At 41.5% G+C, this 18013-nt stretch overlaps 3 protein-coding genes across 5 annotated transcripts in view; 2 read left to right on the top strand and 1 right to left on the bottom strand.

Moving 5' to 3' along the window:
• RpL35 (Ribosomal protein L35) overlaps positions 1–18013 on the top strand; it is a 187574-nt gene that overhangs the window by 12814 nt on the left and 156747 nt on the right. The window lies entirely within an intron of this gene.
• Positions 1825–3542, top strand: LOC108015023 (uncharacterized). The gene is made up of 3 exons (XM_017081251.4): positions 1825–2049; positions 2112–2384; positions 2812–3542. The coding sequence occupies exons 1-3, from the start codon at positions 1978–1980 to the stop codon at positions 2905–2907; spliced, it is 441 nt and encodes a 146-aa protein (XP_016936740.1). The 5' UTR covers positions 1825–1977; the 3' UTR covers positions 2908–3542.
• The window catches only part of Vsx2 (Visual system homeobox 2), a 38926-nt gene continuing 27537 nt past the window's right edge, over positions 6625–18013 (bottom strand). Inside the window, exons 4-6 of one of the 2 annotated variants that reach the window (XM_017081778.4) lie at positions 9314–9503; positions 7440–8103; positions 6625–7200 (exon numbers count right to left, since the gene is read on the bottom strand). In XM_017081778.4, coding sequence (XP_016937267.3) covers positions 6939–7200; positions 7440–8103; positions 9314–9503 — 1116 coding nt within the window. In that variant the 3' untranslated portion in view covers positions 6625–6938. The remainder of the gene's footprint in view (positions 7201–7439; positions 8104–9313; positions 9504–18013) is intronic. The other variant, XM_017081779.4, reaches the window with a different exon arrangement.

Here is an 18013-nt window from a genome sequence, read left to right as displayed (position 1 = left end):
GATGAATACCCCGTGGATAAACACTGCAGCTCTCACAACGAGATTTTTGTGATTCTCAAATCAGTTATGGTCATATATGTATCTATTTCGACCTATTTATGTTGAATTGCAAAGGGTTCATTGATAGTATAGTACAACTGCGGGTGATTTATCACCAATTAACATTGCGGCTTTAGGAGTATTTCAAAGCTATTAAGAATTGTTGGCCCACAAAATCATTGACTGAAAATCCGCACTTAAGGTTTTCCCCCACACATTTTCCTAATCAGTTGATTCGCTGCTTATCGATGAGCAACATTCTCGTGGCATTAGCACAGATATTTTTAGAAATCGTGAGGCATCAAGTGCTATGACTGTTTGTTACCCTCGAAATGCAAAGTTTATCGGCTCTATTGCTCAAGTGTAGATACTGTTTGCTTGTTTGTTTATACTTACACTGGTCACTTCCGGTTGTTGTTGCCGATTTCCGTCGAGAGGAAAACGCCCTCAAAATTTTCCGTTCTGCATTAGAATCTGTGGATGTGTACGAATCTCAGTCAGGCGAGGCGATTGTGCAAGTGACCTTGGTCGGGAATGAGCCTCCGCCTCCCATGCACCCATTCAGTAAACGAACCATCTCTCCTGAATATTAGTCAATTAATATAACTCAACTTGACGTCGTGCCGGAATGTTTCGTCTTTTACCCTGTAAAGGTACTTAAGAATGTTCAAAGGGCTTGAAAAATATAATTACTCAAGATATCATTTCAAACATTTAAATATATGCACCTTACATAATACAAACATTTTTAAGAACCCACTAAAATAATTCTAACAATTCTATCCATCTGTCTAGGCAGTGTATTCCAAAACCACCTATGAAAATTTAATTGTTTGGCGCTTGTGTGCTTTGGTATTCTGTTTGGTGTGATGTGCGGTTTGTGTTATTCGTTGTGAATTGAGAATCACGCCGGAATTGCACTTGATTTTAAAAGATTTGCGTTTGCACTTCGGTTTTGGGTGACGAATTATGTGCTTAGTTACGTAATCAATTTGTTGTTGCTACGATAAGTACAAAAACAAACGATTCGGCCAAAGCTGATAACGAGTTCGATTTGAATTTCGAGTGAAAGCGACACAAAAAAGTGAAGCCGAGTTTAGCTTATGGAGTGGATTTAGGTTCTAGAACAAATGATGCTGCCAGGAAGATAGAGGAGGAAGGCCGAGGGAACGATGGGAGAGATTTAGGCGATCTCCAGCTGAAAGGGAAAAAAACATAATTTGTTATTCTGTTCGGAAAAAGCTTAATTCGTCATTTGTATAAAAAGCTTTTCTTACCCCACTAGCCGTCACCTTGCTTAACAAACATTCGTTTTGAATGTCCCTGGAGGAAGTGAGTCATACTAAATGTTTCACCCCTTAACACTCCGTAGTGAAAATTTGGATAATGAAGCTAAGAAACGTAGCTCACGCAGGCACAATCACTCTTACACTCAATTCGACGCAGATTGAGCAACAAAAAGATAAGAACTTTTTAACTTAACCAAAGAAAAAGGGTTATCGTTATAGCTCTGCATTTACTTACAATACTTAAAGAAGGAAACTTATGGTAGACACCCTATTAACCAAGCAATTTTCATTTGTATTTTAATTACAAATTACTAGCGAAAAAAAATAAATATTAAAATAAATAAATTATTTTTTGTATATTTGCACACATTCCCGGCCTGTTGCCCCACTGTGCCATGTGTGGCCGCTCTCTCGCAATTGTTGTTTATTCGCCGAGTGCGGTGTGGCGAGACGATGGGAGAATTCTGAGTATTATTTGTTGTGCTTCGTGTTTCAGTGGCGTTCTGTGCGTGCTGGCGAGCGCAATATGAATTAGTCAGCTAGTCGGCGCGCTGTGTTTTGACTCGATTCTGGGGCACAGCTGGACTGACTGGATTATCCGGACCTTCTTGATCTGCCGGACCCCTTGAGGAACAGAAGGTTCTGCGCGATGTCGGGCACCCAGGACTACGATCGCAAGTACCTGCTCAGCATGCCGGGCCTCTGCAAGCTGGCCTGCTTGGTAATTAGTCATGTGCTCGATTTCCCTTGATTGCCCCACTCATCTTCGGCTTCCCCCAACAGCTGTGCAGCTTCGTTGGAATTCTGTGTATCATCTGCGGACCGGTGCGCGTGAGCAACTTCCGGGGCAGCTTCTACCTGGCGGTGGTGTCCATTGGCTTCGTGGCCACCCTGGCCCTACTCCTGGCCAGGTTCTTGCGCGTGTGGCAGCGCCAGTTCTGCCGGTGCGATCCCACGCTCTGGTCCCTGGCGGTGCACTCCTCCCTGGCCCTGGCCTACTTCGCGGCCTCCGGCCTCGTGCTGTCCCTCGACATCGGGGCCTACACGGCGGCAGCGGTAAGTTCTGCTCCCGGAGGAGGGAGTTCCAAGTCCGCCCAAAACCGGTCAGCCTTTGGGCGGTTTCTGATGGGGAAATTGGTGCTTTATGTGGCCTCTATGGTAGTAGCACACTGGCTACTATAGCCAATATTTTTGTTTTCTGGACGTCCTCGAATGCAGTTAGATACCAAACGTTCCTCGCCACGCAGAGTACTTTGTATTCTTTGAAAAGTGTGTAAATGGTAGTCCTGTCCGTCCGTCCGTCTGTCTATCTGTCCCTATGGACTAGGATCTCGGGAAGTAGTAAAGTTTACAAGTTAGGAGTGAGCATGCAGATTTAAGCAATTACTTTAGAAATAAAGCTGCTGAGAATATCTGACTTTGATGGCCACAAAGTCAATTTTATCTAGACGTATCTAATACCCCCTCTCTCTTTCTTTTTCAGTTCTTCGGGCTGACCGCATTTTGCATCAACGGATTGGAGGCCTACGGGAACTACAGGCGCAGTCGCCAAAGGGAGGTGGCCACCCAAACCGTATAGACTTGGATTCCGATGGGCAATCCCAGTGTGGTTTCGGTGGCTCTGCTACTCTAAGCTTGCCCCACAGTGGTTTGAGTGTGTATCTGTGCGAGAGCGAGGTTCTGTGTGCGTGAGAGCGAGTATCGGTTGCATTGAGCACTACAGTCCGATAGTGAGGCGCTGAGGTCGGAAAATGTGGAAAGCTTTGGTCGTCGGAACAGTTATTGGATGTATTATCTAATAGTCGCTAGATATAGGTCAAGAAGTGAAGCAGATAGGGCCAGCCGACTCCAAAAAGAATTATAGATGTAGCAGGGAGTAAAACCATGATAAGTACCGGATGGAAGCCACTGAAGAGAGAAAAATTCCAAAGAGATATTCGTACTGTGTCTTTTGCTTTTTGTGCTTCTCACCTGATAACTGGTTAACAAAGCGTGAGCACATACACATGTACAACAGATCTGTACACACTTTTTGTACCTTAGTTAAGTAATATTCGTGTGTCACAAGTAAATAAACTTTAAAGTAGTTAGTTGGTAAATGAATTCTAAGCACGATGCTTTTTGTGAACATTTTTATGATCTGAATTGTTATATACAAATGTTTTATAATGCTAAAATGGAAATACATATCTGTCTGTATACCTATAAGTAAAATGTATCTATTATTTACAAATCAGTGTGTGGTCATGGTTGTCCAAATTGTGTTAATTGGAACAGCATATCATCTGGTTGAGGTGTGAAGCAATATTCTAAAAATGTGTGTTCCTAAACAAGGGAAAATCGCAAGAGTGACCTGCAGAGATCCAGACCTGTTTGTTTTTAACTTGAATTTTTGTAACGAACATTCGAAGACCTCTTATCTGCTTCTGTTTTTGTCTTGGCTTCTTTAAGCTGTTGCCATTGTTGGCTTTTGATATCCACCCAACGCCCTCGAATACAAACTCACCTTGGTTTTATTACTCTCGCCCCGGCCTTTGTTGTTGCTGCGCGGGGCTGCCGCCTCATTATTATTACTTTTGTTGTCAGTTTGATGAAGTTTTCGCCCCGATTCCTGTCTATTTCTGGCGCGATTTGTATAGTTAGTTGTTTGCGGAGCATAAGCAAATTTTCAGCCAAGTCTGCCTAACGACCTAATGAAGAGCGAAATATATTCATGCGTTTCTCCCAAACAGCGTTAGAACAAACACTGAAAGTGTTCGAAGGAGAGTATGTATGTACATAAGTATGAAATAATTTAGCAGGCTTATAAAGTGTACTAATGCTTTCAAGGGGTGCTTTCCAATCCTGTACATATGTACAGTCCTGTACTGGTGCTAACACAGTTACACTTTTCTGACTGTGCTTCCTCGCCCTTTTAGCTAAATGATCATTTAATTATTTCTCTGCCGTCAGCTCTTAGCACTTCCCATACCTTATGGGTACTAATTTTTGCCCCTCCATCGAACTTATCGGCCATGCAAGTCACGTAAAATAAAATTAATTAGTCTTGTTTACCAGTTACTCAGCCTTCTTTCAGGATGGAGCTGCGGGAAAGTGGAAAAGCGGAACAGCGGGGCAAAGGGTCAATCCTTGAGTGATTGAAACGCAATCGTGTGGACCGAGCTCATATTGAATTTGTGGAATTTTTGTGGGTCCGCACTTCCTGCCGGCGAGTGATTTATGCAGTCGGCAATTTGGAACAGGACCCAGTTTACAAAATTTTCGTTTTTCGTTAATAAGGCCGCAGTTGAACTGGAACGAGTGTCATGGCAATCGCAATCTTAGCCGGCTCGTAATTCTTTCCTGGCCTAATTAGCTGTCGACATATCTGCGATAAAACATCAATGGTCGGCAGACGAAAGAAGTCCTTGAGGGCCTTAATAACCACAAGGACTGGGGATAGCTTGTGCTCTAAATATAATTTGTTACTGGGCGGGGTTAAGGGGCGGACCTTCCTTAATTAATGAAATCATTTTCAAATCAAACGCGCGTTTAATCAAAGTCAGGCCGGCGTTCCTCGTGCAATTTATCTGGCTTGGTCTTGCACTGGTGAAAATTCGTTTTTCTGAATGGTGGAAATCAGACGACAAATAAAATGACCAATGCATTCTAAATAAATTGTCTAAAACATACAAATATTCTTAAATTGTATAAAAGTTTTCGGAATAATTTTCCTATTTCATCAATATGGTTTCAATCTAATATGTGAGCTTCTTACCAATTATTTAAATTTGACTTTAAAAATAATCTAATTCTTTACCCAAAATGTTCTTTAATTTATAACGTTTGGCATATTTTTAAGCTAATCGTATCCCCATTTTTTAATTGAGGATCATGTTCATTTGATACGCTTTTCCTTAGACTGTTTTGGGGCATTTCCATCCCCCCCAATCCATTTCATTCAGACCAAACGTTGCGGTAGTTAAGTGACGCGTTGAAATACGGGCCTAGCGCCCGCTTCCTCCCCCTTTCGACCTTCTTTGGACTGTTTTTGACCCCCCTTCGCCAGACCTGCCTAACCACAGCTATGCAAACGCTTTCGGATGCTAATGCGGACAAAATAAATAGGTTTTACAGGTTGTTGCTTTCCCTGCTTTTCGTTTTTGGCAAAACCTGGAATTGTGGCACATCCCGAGTCCTTGCCCTGGGGCCTTATTGAAAGGATTAAAAGTGGGAGGCCTGAGATCATGTGCAACCAAAATAAACCTATAAAAATTACTAAATGCAATAACGATTCTAGTTTCGAACTTTTTGTGGGGACTATATACCGTTCTTGTACGATTGGGGACCTAATTATTTTCATATTGGCACCATATCCTTTGCACTGTGTCGGACAATACACTAAGTATTCTTCTGTAGAAGAGCTTTTGGACAAAAAATAAACTAAAACTTATCAAAACAACAAAAGAAAAGAATCTACCATGCAAGAGGCAAAAAAGGATTGTCTCTCAGTTTATTGGCACTGAAGGTCTAGAAATCATATTCGACGACCATCAGCTTCCTACAGAGAAGTGTTAATCTCCCCCTTCGTTGGCACACTGCTTCGTAATACATATGTCGAAGAGCGTGTGGCGAATGGAGCCTATAATACCTAAGGTGGAGTCGAACCGGGACTTCTAAAGAACAATATGAAGCGTGGAGAAACGAATCCAGGCGCTCTAGCGCACTAGGCCACATCCGTCTTCTATGTAACACGAAGTAGATTGGCGACACTAGTTTACCGACGCAAGTCACTACGTTATCGATGCACTGCTTTGGCGACCGACTTACTTCTGTAATAGAGGGCGCTACTGTTAAGAGCATGACCGATAGTCAAATAAAGTAAGGTAAGGGTAATCTACATTTAAAATTCTACTCATATTATACAGTCTACGCAGACTGTGCAATCTACATCGTTGATACAATTTACACAAATTGTATTCGACCATTAACTGACATTCTGCACCTATTTTACATGTACATCCTCTACCTGACATTCTACACCTATTTTACATTCTGTACATGCACTGCATTATGCATCTACCTGACACTCTACACTTATTTTTCAATATCCACATTTTCTGACATTCTACACTTATTCTACCTTCTCCACATCCTCTGACACTCTACACTTATTCTTCATTCTCCACAACCTCTACATGATAAAAATTTTGAATTTTACTGAATATTTTCATACACAAGACATGGATTAAAGCAATGGTATATAAATAACTTCTTAAACTATAGAAATTCGCCAAATAAAGGTCAACGGTTTGATTTGTCATATATTCCTACATTTATTTTAGCCAACTTACATTTTCGTTGGTGCCCCAAAGTGTTAAACTTAAATTTAAAAATAAAATTATTTTCGATGAATAATTTTTTAAAAGTATTTCGATATTGTATTTTACATCTTAAGGCGGCCCATGCCACTGTTTAAAATATTCGATTACAGATCTTATGCTTATGCCAAGAGTATTGTTCCTAGGGTCTAGTAAAAAAAAGGTTTTCTTATATTTGGTTTGGTGTGTCTTGGGTTCGTAGCACTTGCAACTGGGGAAACTGAGAAATGTGGGTTCCTTGGGGCTCCTGTTAGACCTCCTCGCAGTTTTTCAGCGATCCGTTGGCAGTCAGCTCCATTTTCACATTGGCTTGGGAACCCGAATGGGAGGCAGAAATAGGCTGTGGGGTGTTGTTGTTGTGCTCCTCCTTGAGCTTGAACATATCACTTGGATCCTGGACCTGCACTTGGCCCTGTGCGAACCTGCGCACCTGCAGGAAGAGTCCTCCGTTGTTCAGGAGGCGCGCCTGGTGCTCCTGCGCCTTGGCCCTCAGACAGGCGATTGAGTTGTTCCTGGATCACACATTGCACGGTTAATTTGCGCACTTTTATATAAGTTTACTTTAAAAATATTCCAAACATATAATAAGACCCATAAAAATGTAAAAATCAACCAATAGGCACAACCGAACATCGGCCAAAAATGACCGAAACAAATAAGTAGCTAATAAAGCATCATTCAAAATGATTTTAAAATGAAATAAAATTAACAATGAAGAAATAATATTAATTTAATTTGGCTGTAGACTCACCTGAAGGTATCCGGATCGTGTTCCATGAGGACGGCGGCCAAGTTGTGGGCGTGCAAGCCAGGTGTTGCCGCCATGACCTGCGATTGTTGTTGTTGCTGGTGTTGCTGTTGCTGATGTTGCTGTTGCTGGTGTTGCTGTTGCTGTTGCTGTTGCTGCTGGGCAGCTGCTGCTGCCGCTGCCACGGCGGTGTTCATGATCATGTGGAAATCCTTACTGGAGGCCGCCGCTCCAGCGCCAGCGGCATTCGCGGCGTCCAGTAGCGGATGGTAGCTGGGGGCGCAGCCACCCCCACCGACCCCACCGCTCATGTACAGCGGCACCTGTTGCTGCTGCTGCTGATGTTGCAGTTGCGGCGAGGGGGAGCCCATCTCGATGTGGGGACTGCCGGAGCTGTTGGTGGTTGCCCCGGTGGGCGTGGTGGCCGCCGAGGAGGCCGCCCCCACGTAGCCGCTCGTCGAGGTGGGCGGGGCCGTGGAGACGGAGTTGGTGCAGCTGCTGGGCGCAGGACTCACCACGTTCAGCGACTCGGTGGAGGAGCTGAGGGCGCGGGCGCGTGAGAGGTCCTCCGAGTTGGCGGATTTCGATCCCGCCGAGTCCTCGTGGTCGCTCACCCCCGAGTCGTCCTTGAGCGCCGACTGAGCCTCGATCGACTTGCGGTGCATACCTGTCGAGGGAAGTCGAATGGATGACTCAGTGGTTTTCGATTTAATGTTTTCTTGTAGGGCTTGTTGGGACCTTGGGATCATCTCATAACATATATTTCACAGAACTAATACGAATGTTATTATATGTATATGTAGTTCCATGATATGGAATTTGAATCAAAAATATTTTAATGCTGTGTTCGTATGGTAGTTAAGCCAGTGTACTGACTGCAATACATACAAAAAACAAAAGTTTGCTGATATTATTATTAAAGCAATTACGAAAGGGAACAGGGCTTGGTTATTATATTAAGTAGAGAAATTAAAACAAATATGCTGTCAAAATAATGGATTCTATACCAATTTAGGGTCCCACGAATTGCCAACTAATTGTCGATATGTCAACTTAATTAAAAACTATTCCTGGTCCGATTCCCCGGCGAGGAATCCGCTAAGTCCTCGATAAGCCACTTAAGTTCTAGCGAGCCTTTGGCCACGGCTACTTGGGAATTAATTATCGAGTCAGCCAGCTCGTAAAATCCGCTGAAGCACATCAAACCGCCCAGTCGACACCACCCCTTCGAAGGCCGCCGCACAATGGGAATAGATAAACGATAAATGCCAAATAAGACGGGAATTCAGTGGCGGGCCCTCATCCTGCGACCTGCGTCCTTCGTCCTCGTCCTCGTAGCGTGTGCATTTTGCATTTATTAAGCGATTATTAACGAATAAGGGAGCGCAGTCACCCCGAACCAGCGACACTTGTACCGGGGGATTCCCCCCGATAATCCGCAAAGTCATTCCCGGGAAATGTGCGCAACATATGACGGCGAGTGGAAAAGCGTCGTTGGACATGCTCGTCAAATATGCTCACAATTTTCGACCCGGACGCTATCTGTTTATAATCCCCGAGCCGTGGTCCTTTATGCGGCTCGAAATTTAATTAAACCCTCCTTAAGGTTACCTGCTATTGGTATGTGTTTTATATGGGAGTTCACATATACAGCTGTCTAAAAAAAATGGGTGCCTTTAAAATAAAAACAATGTTGATACGGATTTAAGTATAAGCAAACTATTAAAGTAAAAAAAGTAAAAAGTAAAACTTAAGACTTGATTGAAAGGCCATGTATCCCCCTCTGAAAAACCTTTGGCAAAGTGTTCTATAGCGAGATGCGAGTGTGGATGCTGGTGGGGTTAGTTTGATAGATTCGATATGATTGTTGCATTTACATTTCTGCTCCATACCTAGTAGCCAGGGAGCAACCGCGTCGTTGTCCTTGGCCGATTTGAGGATGGTGTCCGGCAAGGGAAGCGAGTGTCGCACCATGGCCCCATAGAGTCCGTACTCCGCCATAATCGTACTGCCACCCCAGACCTTCTCGGTCTTGCGCCACTTGGCCCGGCGATTTTGGAACCAGACCTGAAAAGAAACGTTCAATTATTATCGTTATTGGGTAAAATCATCTCATTAAGATAGTATTCATATTTTTCACCTCATTTGCTAAGAAGGTTTACTTTTTACTGATTATACCATGCCGTTTTTCTCCGGGCGTTTCATTGCAAATTATTTAAATATGAATCCCCATTTTCTCTTCCGCTTAGAGTGTTTCGCCATATGGACATCGACCTCATCAGTGGCCAATGGCTATCAAGTCTAAGTCTTGGAAAATGCAATGCAAATTGCAAATTATTAAACAAAAACTCATTCAAATTGAAAAAATGTAAATGGAATGTTTTTTAAATGCTAATTCTTGAACCATAAACCTTTCAGCTGCCCCAAACACACAAAGACATGTATACACACTTGAAGTTTAAGTTCCAAGACAGGGGTGTTGTTGAAATATAGATGGATAGACAAAAAGGGATCTAAGAAATTATTTAAATAATTTGTTAGTGCCTTACAAATTATTAGTAATATATATATTAATGTATGTGGATGTTTTCTCTAATTTAATATAGCTTTGGCTTTTTATAGTCTTTTGATTTAACGATCCTAAGTCTTACACTTCCGACCTACTAACTGAATATTCCCCTGGAAATCGAGCCCTTTCGGGTGGAGAGCACATCGATGCCACACCATCGACAACCCAGTCGCTGCTGCTCCACACATAATGGCAAATGATATACATATTCGCATATAAGTGACCAAATTAGATTATCTTCCGAAACATTAAACCGATTCTTCGCCGGCAACAACAAAGATAATAATATGAAAACATTAAATGTTGTTCACAAAAGGCGGCCGGCAACAACAACTGTCACAATAAAAGGATTTGCCAAACAGACGGGCCAAAGGATTCAACCACCCCCGGTACGGAATTCGTACCCTCCGTCCTGGAGAAGAAGTCATCATTTTTCTGGTCCATCAAATCGTTTAGTTCTGCTATTAGTCTTGCACGCAAAAGGGGGAGGGTCAGGAGCAGGGCGAGAAGGGATCGGAGGGGGTGGCAGGGGCTGGCAGGGGGAAGGACCTCCAGAAGGCTGCCCAGCAATGTGAAATCGACGAGGACGAGGACGAGGTCGAAGAAAAAGAGCCCGAGCTGAAGTGGCTCTTGGAAGCAGCAGAAGGATGATTTATAATAAAAAAGCAATATATGCAAAGCAGGGAAAACCGAAAAGTGGAAAATACGGGACGACAGAGGGTTAAGCAGGGGGCCAAGGGTGTTAAAAACTGGCGAGGAATTCGCTTGCCAAGAATCAGGCACCAAAAGCCCAGAAGCTCAGCCAAATCTCAAGCTCAACCCCACGGATTGAACAAATCGCCACAAATCGTGTGCGCGGGCTAAGTGGGCAACTGGGCGTGGCATTCCTCCCGAAAAAATAATTCGGAAAAAGCCCCGGAAAAACGATGATAAAGTGGTTTGGTTTGGGGTTCTGTCACAAGACTTGGTTGCCTACCAGGAGCCCCATAAATCTTGAAGTCCACTTGCCTGAGAAATTGGCAAGCCCGAACTCTGACTTCCAAAGGGGTCCACTTTATATATATTATATAATTTCATGCATATAGTTTCCAGGCAGCCACTCAGTGCATTTCGTTGCAGCCCAGAAAATATACAACTTGTCGCGGATTTTTTGGCAGAGTGCCGATCGACTGGTACGGTAAATTCCATAACATTAATTAAATTATTGTTAAAGTGGGGAATCATGTATCACTTAAAATCGGGAAAAAATCTTTCATTGTACCTATATTGTTATTATTGCAATATTATTTTATGTGACTATGTTATTATATTATATTTGATCAATCATTATCGATCAATAAGATATAATACGTTGTGAAACTCATAAATAGAATTAATAGAATTAAAAAATAATGTTTAAATTATATTGGTAAAATGGTATTACCTTTACAATATTATTTTATGTGACTTTGTCAGGTTGTATAAAACTTAGCCACAGATCGCAAGTGATCAATACAAGCTGCGTAGCTCTACACGAATGAGATCTAATTGTCCCATTTATCCTCTGAAAGCCTTACAGTTCTGATTAGCACTGTGCGGAGTGTGACTCAGCCTGCGATTTAGTCGGATTACTCAGGCGTGGAAGTGCAAATAAGTCCCGCGTTTGAAATTACCCTCCACTGTTCTCCGGAGTGCTGCCAACGGATGTCAAATTAATTTCCACACACCCGGATACTTTGCTCCTGGCAAAGAGCAGCCTCCGAATTTGGACCCTGAGACTTGGGGCCTTGGGAATCGGGAACTGGGAACTGGGAACCGACAACTGGGACCTGAATCTTGGGTCTTGGGGCTTGGGTCTTGGCCCTTTCTGACTGCAAAATCAAATTAATCCGGTTTGTTATTTCATCATGCAACGTCAACGTCACAGTCACCATCATCAGCTGCAACAACAGACAAAAGGCTGCTGCAGCAGCAACACCAGCAGCATTTTGCAATAATAAATGGCAAACACACAGCACACACACAGGCAGAAGCTGGTGTAAACAATACACACACACAGGCCCGAGAAGCCTCTGCCAAAGGAGCGGAAAATTTCATTAACAAGGTACACAGGCAGCAGCAGCAGCAGCAGAGAAGCAGCAACATCCACGTCCGTAGGCCACTGGCTCGTCTGATAATTTAATCAACTCTCATTGAATTATATCATTTTGCAATTTGGAGACCCGGCAGCTCAGCATCCCATCATCCAGATCCAGAATCGGATCCAATCGTCATTATGATACCGGAGTGGCGACCGGAAAAGCGGGGCCGGCAATTTCGGTAGGGCCTTTTGAGTGCGGAAATCAAAGAGGGAAATGCCATAAATTTCCAAAACGGAAATTCGCTGCCAGACCGATTCGCAATGCCTACAAAAGTGACTCTAGAAAACAACATGAAATTGGGTTTGAAGAGACTAACATACTGATAAGTGCATACACAAACATTATATATTGTTGCAATTTCTTCAACAAAAGTAGAGGGTACGTTTTCTTTGATTAAATTGTTAAAAAAGTGAGTGGAAAAATATTCTCAGGATTTTGTAAAATAAATCACTTTTTCCTATTATAATTTTGTACAGTTTTGAATAAAAAAAATATGCAAAATATAAATCTAAATTGGAATCCAATAACACAATTATGGATTATAGAAGTTCAGTTTTGGTTTCCCAAGCTGGACCCCATTGGAATTACGAAATAATCGAACATGAAAATAGGTTAAAATTTTGATCCTCGCTGAAAAGAAAACTTTTAATGCGGGATATTAGAAAATTAAACCAAAAATTCGTAGAGTCATCCCACTTCAAAGTCGGGATCCTATAATCCAAGTTATAGAATTTAGAAGTTCAGTTTTGGGTTCTCATGCTGAACGCCATTGGAATTACAATTTTGATCCTCGCTTAAAGGAAAACTTTAAGTGTAGGATATTAGAGAATTAAACCACAAATTCGTAGAGGCATCCCACTTCAAGATCGGGATCCTATAAGTCGAGCTATGGAATTTAGAAGTTCAGTTTTGGGTTCCCATGCTGGACCCCATTGGAATTGCGGAATAATCGAACGTGAAAATCGGTTAAAATTTTGACCCTCGCTTAATAGAAAACTTTGAATGTAGGATATTAGAGAATTAAACCACAAATTCAAAGAGGCATCCCACTTCAAGATCGGGATCCTATAAGTCACGTTATGGAATTTAGAAGTTCAGTTTTGGGTTCCCATGCTGGACCCCATTGGAATTACGGAATAATCGAACATGAAAATGGGTTAAAATGTTGACCCTCGCTTAAAAGAAAACTTTAAATGTAGGAAATTAGAGAATTAAACCACAAATTCAGAGAGGCATCCCACTTCAAGATCGGGATCATATAAGTCAAGTTATGGAATTTAGAAGTTCAGTTTTGGGTTCCCATGCTGGACCCCATTGGAATTACGGAATAATCGAACATGAAAATGGGTTGCAATTTTGATCCTCGCTTAAAGGAAAACTTTAAATGTAGGATATTAGAGAATTAAACCACAAATTCACAGAGGCATCCCACTTCAAGATCGGGATCCTATAAGTCAAGTTATGGAATTTAGAAGTTCAGTTTTGGGTTCCCATGCTGGACCCCATTGGAATTACGGAATAATCGAACATGAAAATGGGTTGCAATTTTGATCCTCGCTTAAAATAAAACTTTAAATGTATGATATTAGAGAATTAAACCACAAATTCACAGAGGCATCCCACTTCAAGATCGGGATCCTATAAGTCAAGTTATGGAATTTAGAAGTTCAGTTTTGGGTTCCCATGCTGGACCCCATTGGAATTACGGAATAATCGAACATGAAAATGGGTTAAAATTTTGGCCCTCGCTTAAAGGAAAACTTTAAATGTAGGATATTAGAGAATTAAACCACAAATTCAGAGAGGCATCGCACTTCAAGATCGGGATCCTATAAGTCAAGTTATGAAATTTAGAAGTTCAGTTTTGGGTTCCCATGCTGGACCCCATTGGAATTACGGAATAATCGAACATGAAAATGGGTTAAAATTTTGGCCCTCGCTTAAAAGAAAACTTTTAATGTAGGATATTAGAGAATTAAACCACAAATTCAGAGAGGCATCCCACTTCAAGATCGGGATCCTATAAGTCAAGTTATGGAATTTAGAAGTTCAGTTTTGGGTTCCCATGCTGGACCCCATTGGAATTACAGAATAATCGAACATGAAAATGGGTTAAAATTTTGGCCCTCGCTTAAAGGAAAACTTTAAATGTAGGATATTAGAGAATTAAACCACAAATTCAGAGAGGCATCGCACTTCAAGATCGGGATCCTATAAGTCAAGTTATGGAATTTAGAAGTTCAGTTTTGGGTTCCCATGCTGGACCCCATTGGAATTACGGAATAATCGAACATGAAAATGGGTTAAAATTTTGACCCTCGCTTAATAGAAAACTTTGAATGTAGGATATTAGAGAATTAAACCACAAATTCAAAGAGGCATCGCACTTCAAGATCGGGATCCTATAAGTCAAGTTATGGAATTTAGAAGTTCAGTTTTGGGTTCCCATGCTGGACCCCATTGGAATTACGGAATAATCGAACATGAAAATGGGTTAAAATTTTGGCCCTCGCTTAAAGGAAAACTTTAAATGTAGGATATTAGAGAATTAAACCACAAATTCAGAGAGGCATCGCACTTCAAGATCGGGATCCTATAAGTCAAGTTATGAAATTTAGAAGTTCAGTTTTGGGTTCCCATGCTGGACCCCATTGGAATTACAGAATAATCGAACATGAAAATGGGTTAAAATTTTGGCCCTCGCTTAAAGGAAAACTTTAAATGTAGGATATTAGAGAATTAAACCACAAATTCAGAGAGGCATCGCACTTCAAGATCGGGATCCTATAAGTCAAGTTATGGAATTTAGAAGTTCAGTTTTGGGTTCCCATGCTGGACCCCATTGGAATTACAGAATAATCGAACATGAAAATGGGTTAAAATTTTGGCCCTCGCTTAAAGGAAAACTTTAAATGTAGGATATTAGAGAATTAAACCACAAATTCAGAGAGGCATCGCACTTCAAGATCGGGATCCTATAAGTCAAGTTATGGAATTTAGAAGTTCAGTTTTGGGTTCCCATGCTGGACCCCATTGGAATTACGGAATAATCGAACATGAAAATGGGTTAAAATTTTGGCCCTCGCTTAAAGGAAAACTTTAAATGTAGGATATTAGAGAATTAAACCACAAATTCAGAGAGGCATCGCACTTCAAGATCGGGATCCTATAAGTCAAGTTATGAAATTTAGAAGTTCAGTTTTGGGTTCCCATGCTGGACCCCATTGGAATTACGGAATAATCGAACATGAAAATGGGTTAAAATTTTGGCCCTCGCTTAAAAGAAAACTTTTAATGTAGGATATTAGAGAATTAAACCACAAATTCAGAGAGGCATCCCACTTCAAGATCGGGATCCTATAAGTCAAGTTATGGAATTTAGAAGTTCAGTTTTGGGTTCCCATGCTGGACCCCATTGGAATTACAGAATAATCGAACATGAAAATGGGTTAAAATTTTGGCCCTCGCTTAAAGGAAAACTTTAAATGTAGGATATTAGAGAATTAAACCACAAATTCAGAGAGGCATCGCACTTCAAGATCGGGATCCTATAAGTCAAGTTATGGAATTTAGAAGTTCAGTTTTGGGTTCCCATGCTGGACCCCATTGGAATTACGGAATAATCGAACATGAAAATGGGTTAAAATTTTGACCCTCGCTTAATAGAAAACTTTGAATGTAGGATATTAGAGAATTAAACCACAAATTCAAAGAGGCATCCCACTTCAAGATCGGGATCCTATAAGTCACTTTATGGAATTTAGAAGTTCAGTTCTGGGTTCCCATGCTGGACCCCATTGGAATTACGGAATAATCGAACATGAACATGGGCTAAAATTGTGACCCTCGCTGAAAAGAAAACTTTTAATGCTAAATTCATTGAGGTATACCACTTGAAAATCGGGATTCTTTAAGTCAGTGAAAATGAAAACAAATTCAGATATTAAAAAATCACAATAATTGTTCTATAAAATTTATTATAACAACTTTCTATAAAATGTTATAACATAAACTTAATTAAATTTAAAGATTCTCGAAAATAAGCCAAGGATAAGGACTGATCTCTCAAGTTTTTAAAATGGAAATGAGACTGTTAAGTTTTAAAATGCAATCACATTTATTTTCCAGTAAATCCACTCTGAATCGGCTAAATATCGGGGCAGCCATAATCACAATTTTAATCAATTGATGCTAACGCACTCGACTTTGAAACATAAAACATCCATCTAACAATACTCTGCTAAAATGCGAAAAATCTTGACTGGAGTGGATAATGCCAACCACTCAGTGACGGATCCAGGATTTAGTTGTGGTGTGTGTGTGTGTCTGGGGGGGGGGGGGGTCTGGTTTGAACCCCTAAATCCCCCGTGGATCCGCGCAAGCAACCACTTTAATATAGATAACAGCTTGGACAATCTGCCGCTAAATGATTACTTGACCATTCCCATCTCAACTTCGATTCCAATACGCTGCGTATCACGACATCAATTTGCTGATTGAAAATTTATTATTTTTCTTGGAGGGGCGTGTAAGGGGTGAATAGTTCGACGGGCATTTTTATGGGGCACAGCCAAAGGGGCCACGCCCCTTGTCCGGTTGGTGGAAACGCCTTTTGATTTATCGGACATTCGGCTGGCTGGCCAAGCGAAATTGGCCGATGATGAGGTCACTGTAAAGCGATTTCTGAATATTTTTTTCACATTTTAATACATTAAATAAGATTTAAGCAGAGGATATTATTAAAAAGTAGTACGTCCAATTCCCAAAGTTTTTTAAAGTGTGTTATCCACGTCGAAAGTAGTGTATTTGTGATATTTATCCAGAATTTCAGGACTCAGGGACACCGATGCTGCTTAACCCTTGGTCGCCCGGACGTTCGCAATTGTCAAACCAATTTAACGCAATTTGACTGGGCGACTGCATTCACGCAGAGGTCACGGGCCTTCTGGCCATTTCCGGCATAATTAAAATATTGGTAACCAATCAATGGTTCTCAATGGGGGAGTGTTTCGATTCCCCCATCAATGGGAATTTTCGGGGAGCGCCGGGTATTACGGGTGCGGATTGTGGGTGGGGGTGGCGAATATTTGCTTACTGGGGCTGCAAAATTGCGCAAATTGCATATGCAACGGGTCGCAGGACTCGTCGTCCTTTTCAGGTGACATGTGCACCTGTGCATTCGATTTTGCCCTGCAATCGGGAGGGAATTTGCCTTTGAGTTCGTGTGCGGCCTTTATTGGTTTACTTCATCAACTCGAACGACTGAGTGGTTGGGTGGTTCAGTGGGGCCTCAGTGGGTGGTTCCGTGAGGCCTCTATGGGGCGAGGGACTACAGTCAAGCGATTGCGAGTCAGTCAGCCCGGCGAGGCGTGTGGAAATTTCATAACGACAGTCCGCAGTTTATATGCAATATTCAATTGACATTCGTGGAATTCGGTTTTCAAACTCTTTCCGGGAGGGTATAACAGTTTCGAGAAGGAGTTTAAAAGTCTTATTATTGGCAGAAAATACATTTAGGCTTTGGTATACGGTGCAATAAATCATTTTAAAAACAAGATTCTAATATTAGTGCCTTGTTAATGAGGATCAACATTTAATATTAACTGGAATTTTTACCAATAGTTAGTTTTACCGAATGGCAAGTCACTACAATTTAGATTTAGTAATTTAGAATATTACTTTCCAATATTTTCCTTACGTTGACAAGAGTATCTTAAAAACCCACTGAGTTTTGCCATAAACTTCATCGGTTGTCTGCCCCTTTTATCTTTGCCATCTTCCCGTTTTTCCGCTGGAACTTCAATTTCCAACTTTCATATGAGTTTAACGGTCGCGAACTCTTTTTGTTTCATTCAATAAAAAAGGTCTGCTCGCAGAAAGCGGAGCAG

The sequence above is a fragment of the Drosophila suzukii genome, chromosome X (genome assembly GCF_043229965.1).
Source record: "Drosophila suzukii chromosome X, CBGP_Dsuzu_IsoJpt1.0, whole genome shotgun sequence".
Classification (NCBI taxonomy): domain Eukaryota; kingdom Metazoa; phylum Arthropoda; class Insecta; order Diptera; family Drosophilidae; genus Drosophila; species Drosophila suzukii.
Note: the sequence above shows the minus strand (reverse complement) of the source record. Positions and strands in the feature narration are given on the sequence as shown.

Excerpts from the sequence above, each read along its gene's own strand:
- LOC108015023 (XM_017081251.4), top strand. The coding sequence starts at position 1,978 with ATGTCGGGCACCCAGGACTACGATCGCAAGTACCTGCTCAGCATGCCG. Across the intron at positions 2,050-2,111 it reads TCTGCAAGCTGGCCTGCTTG|CTGTGCAGCTTCGTTGGAAT; the intron begins GTAATTAGTCAT and ends TTCCCCCAACAG. Across the intron at positions 2,385-2,811 it reads GGGCCTACACGGCGGCAGCG|TTCTTCGGGCTGACCGCATT; the intron begins GTAAGTTCTGCT and ends TTTCTTTTTCAG.